We start from the raw sequence: 10,285 nt of genomic DNA, 5'->3' as shown, positions 1-10,285 counted from the left end.
AATGTCCTTTAGGTCGACTAAGCGTAAAGCACTTGTATAATCAAAAGAACCCCCCCCCCCACCACCACCACCACCACCACCACCATCGCCACCACCACCACGCTCGCACACACAACTCTTGCATACTATATACCAATGTTTTTGCTGAGTCCCGTCAAAGGCAGTGGTAGGCCATATGTTGTTAGGATAATGCACAGATAATCATGGCAAAGGTCACTTTTAGCTTCTGAATGCCCACTATTTAAATTCTGAGAACAAGTAAAACCAATGGAATATAAGGCATCATGTTTGGCTTTCTCCTGGATGCCTCCCTGGTGGGCACATCCCACTGCGAGGAGGTCCCAGGGATGACCTGGTTAGCCAGGGGAATATTTAAGCATCTGCCTAAAAGAGTTAGACAAAGTGGCTTCCCTGTGTACTTGCACCCACAGCCCTATCCTGCATGTGAAAATAAGGATGGACAGAGGGACGAACGGATTATGGTGTATTTTGGATTCATCTTGAATTTTCACCAAAAAAAGCCCATCCTTAATTTTACGTGACAGTCTGATTTAAAAAAAAACGTATAGTACAGTATTCATTATCCAAAGCTTCATTTCATGCACAGCATGTAACAAGAAAAATGATCGAGCACAGGGACTTATGGGTGAACATAACCAGAACTTGAACAAGTTATTAATTGAAAGTCATGCAGTCAAGTTACACTAGAAGGCCGGAAAGCTCATCACACTTGCCAAAAGTTATTGAGTGGTTGGGCTGCATTTTCAATGTGGGTGTGTGAGGCAGAATACTGCTATGTACGTAGGACGTCTATGGAAAAAAAAACATTTTGTATTTTGATCAATTGTTGGTTTGAACATTAACGGTACATACGTGATACCATTTTAAGATCATAATTGCTTAACAGTCGAGGAAAATAATCTTAAAGTTAGGCTGTATTGAGGTTTGTACTCCAGTAGCATCTGCTGGATAATACAGGACTGATTGACATTTATTGACATTTATTTGACACATTTATCATATAAATATGTTGTTGAACTCAACAGAAATTTGTGTTATGTAACTTATCTTTACACGTGATACTTAAAACAATTAATAATAATTTTAAATGATTTGTCCATAAAGTTTTATGAAATCCACCAAGTGTCATGTTGGATGTGGGAAGGTGGATCCAAAATGCAGGGAGGCAGGATGAGATGGGCTCAATAAAACCATTCATCACTAGCAGAAGCTGGGCGAAACTAGAAACACTAGAGCTACACTAGAGCTGGAACACGCTCATGACAGGTGACACAAATTACACTAACGACAGACACCAGGGAAAAACAACATGAACCCAAAAGCAAAATAAGTCAAACTCCACAAAATGAAGCCACAACAGGGAAAATCCAGACAGAACATGACACCAAAACCAGGCAAGCTTAAAACAAGATTGTTCGCTAAAATACAAATGAATATGAATGAAACAAAATGACGAAAACATATTAAAAACGAATCAAATGCTCGACTCACCAAAACGCGTGTCTCCCACTTCTTCCAGCACAAAAACCATTCTTCTTTCTTTCCTCAAAAACACTTTAATGACTTGCTTAAAGAGTTTCTGTGTTTCATTTCTAATAAAAAATCCTTTTGTATTGACATGGATGCCAATGCTAAAAGTCACGTTGGCCCAATTTCTGTTTTGTTCTTCTTCAGCCATTGTGGGTTAAAAAAAAAGCGAGTAGATTTGAATTTTCTGAAAAATGTCTGTGGGTTTGGCTTTGATGTACGCTATGCGTCATGGCTGTCGTTAGCTTACAGTTGAGCAACATGTTTTTTCTTTTCTTTTTTCAATAACTTTATTTAACTACTACTAACGCTAAACATGGTGGATCAACGTAGCACCGCCTTCGTGCAGTGAGCATCCAGTCACGCTGATTTCAACGTGAGGCTTCTAGATGGCAAACTTATGGCTCGATTGACTATTACAGCTGTCTATTAAGCATTAGGGCCACTGACATCTGCCACTGCCATCTGCACTTGCGCAGAAGCCCGCGCTGTGTTGATGCAATTGCCCTGGCTTCGGGAAAAGGCAGATTTCACACAGGATAGCGACACAAGTTAGCTGAATTCTAATTGGCTAAAAATTTTAAATAAAACTGCAGCACTGCAAGGAGCGTAACCAAAAGGATATAAAATGACATGAAAAGAACAGAATATGAACAATAATTTTATATATAAGATATATATATATATATATATTTAGTAAAAATAAATGTATAATGAAATGGACTTTTATTATAGTTATTATAATTAGTATAGCTTATTGTAATTATGATAATATCAGGTTATTTTAGTCTAGCAGAGAAGACCTTGCTGGCTCGGACGGTCCACCACTGATATATATGCATTTACAGTGGGAGTCAACCCAAAAAATTTTTTGAACAAGACTATGTTCTACACAGCCCCACGTGTTTAAAAATGGCACATATAGTGAAGGGAACCAAGCATCTCTTATTTTTGTCATTTGATGTCAACTTAAAACATCACTCTTTCTCAGGGCTCAGAATAGGTGTCAGATTCATTACTTGAGCCCTGAACAAGGTCATTAATAATGACCAATCATTGCTCAGCTTGTGAATGTCACGTGACAAAATTTCAGAAAACAGGTGAGCTGTGATTCGTTGTTAGCTGAGCCTGAGAAACTGTGATGTCATTTATGGTCGACAGAAAGTAACAAAGTAGCTGGCCCCTGAGATGGCTCCTGACTGGTGGATTTTGATGCTTAATTCATAAAGCACAGATACAGTATTAATCAAAATCCTGTGTTTAGATTAGTGGGGACATTTATAACATATTTGTTTGGAGGACTTTTTTGACCCGACTTGCCCTTTAATTAATTTGTATCTTTTATTTTTTGATTTTTAAAAAATACAACGTCTAGTTAAAGTCTCTTGTGTGTCTTCATTGAGTTGGTAAGCTTCAAAGGTGATTCTCTGAGTCTTATTGTCTTTCTTGAAGGTCGGTCAAGAGTAAATGTAACTAGATGTGGGTTAGACGGTGAATGCAGCCTAGTTTCATCAGCATTTTTTTTTAGAATTCTAACAACCTTTACTCAAAGTAAGAATTGATTATCTAGTTTTGCCATAAAAGGAATATGAAAGGAATGTTCAGAATCAAAAACTAGTATATGAAATTGCCCATGTTCAACTGCAAAAGCCAGTGCAAATTGACGATAGAGATACATACCCAAACTGTTAGCTGTTTCAAGAACTATTTGTGAATGTCATATTAAGTCAAAACAGACATACTGCGCATTGTCACAAGTTGTCTATTTCTGTTAAATAAACCAGTTTTCTAAAGCAGACATCATTTTAAGTTGTCCTATGGTATGCTATTATTGTCCAATTTCACATTTATCTTTTATTTCCGGAACAAAATGTACTATTGTCAGCTGTGACAGTCGCGTGTTGCAATGTAAACATGTAATAAATACTCTTCGCAAATGGATCTTAATTAAAGGGTGTTAAACGGTATTTGATTCCTCTTGATAACAGTTAAATTAGAATGACTTTATATTGGTAATAAAAGCTACAGAGTTTCAAATTTGGCAAGAGCCTCTGTTGCTTGGCTCATCTTGCAGAGAATTTGTGTGTGGTAGGGAGTCTTGCGGCAGGTCTGAGTCTCACATCCTTCTGGGGACCGCATCATGATCTGCTAATATGCTCGCTAAGTATGTGTCAGACGTCTCACAGTCAACAAGAGGTTGCACCTGGCGCAGCAAGCAAATGTCTTTAATGTCACATGTTTGCTATCTAGAGCAGTGGTTTTCAACTTTTTTTTACCCCTGTGAAATATGTTTTCATTCAAGTACTTTTTAACCAGTGCTAAGCAATTTTGGGGTTTAAAAAAAAGAGAGAGATTAAAAACATACCATCAATGTTTTATTTATTAAACTTTAGAACCCTTCAAACATCATTTGTATTGGTCCACCAAAAATAATGTGTTCTCTCAACAACTCAACAATTATTTTCAAAGGATTTTGCATGTTTGTTTTTTTTATTGAAAATCTCGAGAACCCCCTGGAGTTCCATCCACTTATAAAAGTTCCTATGAGTCTGTCGCCGGAGTAACCCAAGTTGCACCCATCTGGTTTCTCCTCATTTTGCGCTTCATATCTCCTTCCTTACCCTGAACACCAAGCCCAGACAAGGCCAGTGCCAAATCTTTCTTACCACACTCCAAAAACATTCATGGCAGGCGGATTGGACGTACTAAATTGTCCTTAGGTGTGACAGGGTGCGTGAATGCTTGTTCGTCTCTATGTGCCCTTCGATTGGCTGGCAACCACTTCAGGGTGTTCCCGCCTACTGCGCAAAGCCACCTGGGAAGGGCACCAGCAAGCCTGCGACCCTTATGAGGATAATCGGTTATAGAAAATGGATAGATTGATGGACAAAAAGCACATTTCCAAATTTGAGAACAAAACAAAAAAAAGAAGCAAGTAATAGAAGTTGTCAGTATATACTGCAGTTCAGTGATGTTTATCGGTTCAAAAGGAAATAGGAAGAGGTATCAAATTTATCTAGTCCTACTGCTGTATTCTATTTCCTTGGATGTTGTTAATATACATATTGTTTCAAATCACACAAGACAACACAAGTCACACTCCTTTTATTAGATTTCTTCATTAATATTGATAAACTCATAATGTAATTCATATATACAGTCACATATATATATATATATATATATATATATATATATATATATATATATATATATATATATATATATATATATATATATATATATATATATATATATATTTCTTATTTTTCACATGTAAGTTTTGAATGTTTATATACTATCTTACTCTCTCGATATATCTTTTGTATTTTTCTAATACGTCTTTTTTTTTCTGAACACGGCCATAGATTTATATTGTTTAAATTCTACTTCATAACTGCTCCATAAATTGACACCTTTAACAGATACATACATTTGGTTCTTTTTTGTTTTCATTTTCACTTTTTAAAATGACAAGTATTCCTTAAATTATAACAACACCCTTTCCTGAGTTCGAGTTCCCTCGTCGCACATATTCCGGCCCATAAAAAAAACAAAAACAAAACAAAACAAACAAACAAAAAACACTTGGTGGCGACAGCGCAATATGCCTACATTTCCCATAAGCCTATCGTGAATTCCCCCGGAAGAAAACCTTGGCTCTCGCCTGCAACTTCCTCTTTCCGACAACGGAGTTTAGGTACGACAACTTCTAGATTACCGTAGTTTTCTAATCTGCTCGAAACTAAAATGCAATTCTGTCATCCACTATAAATGAATATTTAGAAAGATGCCGAGCATCTTAGCACGGGGGATATACCCATTATTTGGGAAATATAACCTTGAAAATTGTTGATTTCAAGGGATTTGTGTGGCCTAGTGGCGATATAGCGTTGTTGGGAGTGTGAGCAAGCTAGGTTGCTAGACACCGTTTCAACTGATACGTACGTTAACTGAATAATGCATAATTATTACATACATAACTGAATAATTCTCACATCGTTTTGATCTCGGGTGTTTGTTGAAGCATTTCTATTATAGCGGTGTGTATTCAAGCGGTGTGTGTATAAAGACCGGCAGCTAGCACTAGTTGAGTAACACCATTACGAGTCGTGTTTCCACTGATCGCGTGTATGTTTTTGTGTTGAACGGCTTTGCAGTTCACAATGGGACGTGTGATCAGGGGACAGAGGAAAGGCGCGGGCTCCGTGTTTAAAGCCCATGTCAAGCACAGAAAAGGTGCCGCTAAACTCCGCCATATTGACTTCGCCGAACGCCATGGCTATATTAAGGGAATCGTCAAGGTACGTCCGGGAATTAGTTTTTTTTTTTTTTTTTTTTTTCTCCTTGTGAGGGAATTTTGAGGTGACATTCCTGCCCCCTCTCAGGATATCATCCACGATCCCGGCCGTGGAGCCCCGCTGGCCAAAGTGGCTTTCCGTGACCCGTACCGCTTCAAGAAGAGGACAGAGCTCTTCATCGCTGCCGAGGGCATCCACACGGGACAATTCATATACTGCGGCAAGAAGGGTAAGGGGAACATTTTCATAACTTGACAATGTGCAAAGAGGTGTTTGGAACAGGTTGCAGAATTCTTACATGACTTCGGGTCTGATTACAGTTGTCGGATGGGTTTAATTTAGTAAATTCTTTGTTACTTCATCTTATGCGCAACCAATGGTAAAATCAGTGAGGACACCCCTTTTCTAAAAGAGGAGCAGTGAGCCTTTGTGTTGCACTTTGCAGCCCAGCTGAACATCGGCAACGTCCTTCCCGTGGGCACCATGCCTGAAGGCACCATCATCTGCTGCTTGGAGGAGAAGCCTGGTGACAGGGGCAAGTTGGCGCGCGCCTCTGGAAACTACGCCACTGTCATTTCGCACAACCTGGAGACCAAGAAGTCCAGAGTCAAGCTGCCGTCTGGATCCAAGAAGGTCATCTCCTCGGCCAACAGAGCCGTCATCGGTGAGGATCAGTCCGCGAGGATCGCGTCCATCTACGCGTTTTTGTTTGATGGGATTGTTTTGCGTGCGCGTAGGTGTCGTTGCTGGTGGAGGTCGTATTGACAAGCCCATCCTGAAGGCTGGTCGCGCCTACCACAAGTACAAGGCCAAGAGGAACTGCTGGCCACGTGTCCGTGGCGTGGCTATGAACGTAAGCGCTCTCGCGCCGGAGGCCGCCGGCTCGATACGCGCGCTCATCATCCGTTTCCGCACGCGCAGCCTGTTGAGCATCCCTTCGGCGGAGGTAACCATCAGCATATTGGCAAGCCCTCCACCATCAGGAGGGACGCGCCCGCCGGTCGCAAGGTCGGTCTCATCGCTGCCCGTCGTACTGGAAGGCTGCGTGGAACAAAGACCGTCCAGGAGAAGGAGAACTGAGTTTGCTCAAAATAAAACAAAAACTGTTCCAAAGCAATGTTTTGTTGTTTTTCACACATCGTATACAAACATTACGACCTGTTGAGTTAACCCTTTCGCTCCCGTTGGGACAATGTGGCCAACAGCTTTTCAAATAATGGCAGTGGGTATACGAATGGTCGCAATAACATGAAATGGCATCCCGGCGCTTCATTACACACCTATCCATCTATAGATTCTAGTGGAGTGGAGCAATTTTTCCATACGCAATAAGCCAGTGCGGGACGACTCCCAGCAGGGTAGCTTGCATTCTACAATTTCTCGTAAATAATCCATCCAGTACTGTGGAAATATAGATTACACTTGATTACGTATTGTGGTAATTTGGTGATCATTTTCACTTCTCTGGGACTACTACAAAATAGCCATGGGACAAAAAATCCCTGGGCCTGTAACCTAATCTATGGAAGTGGGAACTTTTACAAATTTTCCAAGTACCCTTGTTATAAGTAATATATGCTGTATTTTTTTTTGTAAGAGAAAAAAAAAAAAATGAAAGTTACATAAGAGTGCTTGGTCAGAATTATAACACTTGAAAATGGTTTACACTTGACACCCAGCATTTAAAAAAAATATTTGAAGTCTGCGTAATGATGCAGAAAAGTGAATTTGACTACAAGCACTCAAAAAGAAGCAGTTGAATCAATTGGGAGGGGTTCATTAAGGAATGTTTTTTTCTGAGTGGGCAAGTCATTGGTCACTTGCTCACAAGGTGTTAATATAAGATATTCATATTTCAAAATAAGTTTGAGGTAGGCATCTTCATTGTAGACCCACAATTCCCTGCTCATGCAGCAGTTACCTGCTTGGCATTTTAATTATAAATGCTTGATTATGATAGGGTTAATTTTTGCTGATTATTAGTTGATTTGTAGCACAAAACCACATTGTAATTTGTGGGTAGCACAGAACCACAATGTAATTTACAGGTATCTGCCAGAAATATTGAACTTGAGACAGTCAAGCACTCACTTGCTTTAAAGAGTTAAATAGATCACCACACAAAGTATTTCCCGCTTTTGTTTCAAGTGAGTGCCAAGTTTGCACTGGTTCAGGGAGCATGTCATTTGCAGATGCGATTTCATTGTCTTTTCAAGTCCAGTCAAACATGTCTTCAGTGCACTTCAGGCTATCTGCTAGTGATAAGATTTTTGGAGAAAGATTGGGCACCTGTCCACAAAGCCAAAACTACCAATACTAAATGGCAGGCTTCAAATACTTCTTGAGGATTCCAAGAATGTCGTTGATATAGTAGTAAACATGACGCAGACCAAGATTCAATTTTCTTTATTTGCTAAGGGCGCAATGTTTTTTTTTTATGTTTTGTTATATTTCTGTGCACAAAAAACCTCACAAAGTGAAAGTCCACATCGCGACTGTAGCTCCAGAATTCAACGTCACACCATGGCCAAAACAAAAGTCGGCAAAAAACAGGGCGCAGATTAGAACTCTGTACAGTCAATATCTTCTTTAAAAATAACAAAAGGACAAAAATGTTCCTTTTAAATCAAATTCTATTTTTTAGTGAAATACAACAAAATAAATTCTATAAAATAAGAGCAAAATATTTAAATATAATACGGTGGGCAGAATATTTTCATTTGCAGGAGTATTTGGTATGGTTTAGACAAAAAGAAAAAAAAAACACGTATTCAAGTTACCAATTAAATACAGTATTTACTGATGTTTATCTTTTTACTACAGGATCACAAGTTAGTTGCAATGTGACTAACCAGCTGCTATTCCTAAGTAACCCCTCCCGTGGCACCCCCGTGGCCAACGAGCAAGATGGCAAATGACACATGGCATGGGGGTGGCGTGGGCTCCACAGAAGAGATGCAAGATCAACCACGCGCTCTATGATACATCACAAAGATGGCTGCCGGTGCAGCGGTTATGTTGCATATGTTTTGTTTTGTTTTTTCTCGGAAGGGGCGGAGATTCTTTCAATCTAAACGGTCTATCCAATCAGCAAAACTGTGAAGATTATATGAGCAATTGGAAAGCCACTTAGTCGTACACTGGTTCAAAAATATTGCCCTCATTGTAGGTGAAAAAAAAAAAAAAAGTAACACACCCTGTGAAGATGTAGCGAAAGAACAGCTTTAGGTTGTTATGGTTTTCTTCGGGCTACACTATTCTGGTGAGAAGCCATGCTAAATGTTACAGCATATTGACTGACGGAGATTCAAAAACAACAACAAAAAAATGTATGAAAAAAAAAAAAAAAAGGCAATGATTCTCTGACCAAATGTTGCATGAACTGCTTTTTCACGTCAAAAAGCGTGAAAGCCCACCTGCCCGACGGCCAAACAAACTCGGCACACGGGGAACAAAATCACGACGACGACAACATATTGGTGAGAATAACAAAACGCGTCCTTCTTCGGCGTAGTCTTCAGTTGAATGACCGTTAAACCGTCCCATTGGCTGGAACAAACTCTTACTGCTGAACATGGGGGATGAAAACAAAGTGTATCGTTTTTGGGCGGGGGATTTTTTTTCTTTTTCCCGTATAGTATCCATTTTTGTCATCGGTACGATCTGCAACCTCTTTCCCCGACAGCCAAGCACAGCGAGTGATGCTACTGGGCGATCCCAACAGTCACCAACATGAACATTATGTACACCTTTCATCATCATCGCCAGCTCTGGGTTAATAGTTTTTTTTGTGTGGGTTTTTTTTTTTTTTTTCCTTTACTTAGAACTCTCAAATCCACTCCCTCCGCTCCTGCGGCGCCCCCCCGCTGGCCATGCTCCGAGAACCAAAGAGCGCAGAGGAGGGGGTAATGAGAGCTGGACGACAGAGGCTCCAGGCACAGCAGAGGAGGGAGGAGGCGGAAGAGGGGGCTTGGGGATGAGTGCGGCGTTTACTCCTTGGGCGGAGCAGGAGCCTGGCTGGAGGCGGGGGCCAGGGCCGGGCCGGCGGGCCCCATCTCCTCCGTGCTCTCCCAGTTCTCTTGTGCTCTCGGGCTGGGCGCGGGGCCGCCGGGGCCCGTGCCCGGAGTCGGGGCCTGCGCGGGGCCCGGTGTCGGCGCCGAGGCGGGCCCGGGGCGCTGAGGGTTGTTCATGTGCTGCGCTGCCGGGCCGGTATATGGTTGCCCGTGAGGATGGTTGTTCTGGGGGAGGAAGTCGATGGCATCAAAATAAAGATTAGATTAGAAGAGTGAAATTTATACAGAGAGGCGGTCTTTATTTGTATAGTACCTCATTTGGGGTATTAGCCTGAAAATGGTTGATAGTTACTTGCAGCTGCGTTAATATTAGCAGCGGTCCAGACATTGAATTCAAGTCTAATCTATACATGATTAAAGACT

The 10,285-nt window shown here is 40.8% G+C and overlaps 2 protein-coding genes across 5 annotated transcripts in view; one reads left to right on the top strand and one right to left on the bottom strand.

The window, feature by feature from the left end:
- The first annotated feature begins 5,181 nt into the window (after positions 1 to 5,181).
- On the top strand, positions 5,182 to 6,966 carry LOC148424045 (large ribosomal subunit protein uL2). The gene is made up of 6 exons (XM_088415714.1): positions 5,182 to 5,248; positions 5,709 to 5,852; positions 5,937 to 6,078; positions 6,295 to 6,513; positions 6,587 to 6,702; positions 6,771 to 6,966. The coding sequence occupies exons 2-6, from the start codon at positions 5,715 to 5,717 to the stop codon at positions 6,927 to 6,929; spliced, it is 774 nt and encodes a 257-aa protein (XP_088271840.1). The 5' UTR covers positions 5,182 to 5,248; positions 5,709 to 5,714; the 3' UTR covers positions 6,930 to 6,966.
- Positions 6,967 to 8,239: 1,273 nt separating this feature from the next.
- The window catches only part of LOC148424044 (ubiquitin carboxyl-terminal hydrolase 9X), a 40,477-nt gene continuing 38,431 nt past the window's right edge, over positions 8,240 to 10,285 (bottom strand). For all 4 annotated transcript variants that reach the window (XM_088415047.1, XM_088415048.1, XM_088415049.1 and 1 more), the window contains one exon: positions 8,240 to 10,087. In XM_088415047.1, coding sequence (XP_088271173.1) covers positions 9,839 to 10,087 — 249 coding nt within the window. In that variant the 3' untranslated portion in view covers positions 8,240 to 9,838. The remainder of the gene's footprint in view (positions 10,088 to 10,285) is intronic.

Source organism: Hippichthys cyanospilos, chromosome 5 (assembly GCF_059441005.1).
Source record: "Hippichthys cyanospilos isolate Australia breed blue-spotted pipefish chromosome 5, RoL_Hcya_1.0, whole genome shotgun sequence".
Taxonomy (NCBI): Eukaryota; Metazoa; Chordata; class Actinopteri; order Syngnathiformes; family Syngnathidae; genus Hippichthys; species Hippichthys cyanospilos.
This window is presented reverse-complemented; position numbering and strand designations above follow the sequence as displayed.

Bases quoted from the DNA above. Each gene is read 5' to 3' on its own strand.
- LOC148424045 (XM_088415714.1), top strand. From the start codon at position 5,715: ATGGGACGTGTGATCAGGGGACAGAGGAAAGGCGCGGGCTCCGTGTTT. The intron at 5,853-5,936 runs GTACGTCCGGGA...GCCCCCTCTCAG, and splicing joins ATATTAAGGGAATCGTCAAG to GATATCATCCACGATCCCGG. The intron at 6,079-6,294 runs GTAAGGGGAACA...TGCACTTTGCAG, and splicing joins CATATACTGCGGCAAGAAGG to CCCAGCTGAACATCGGCAAC.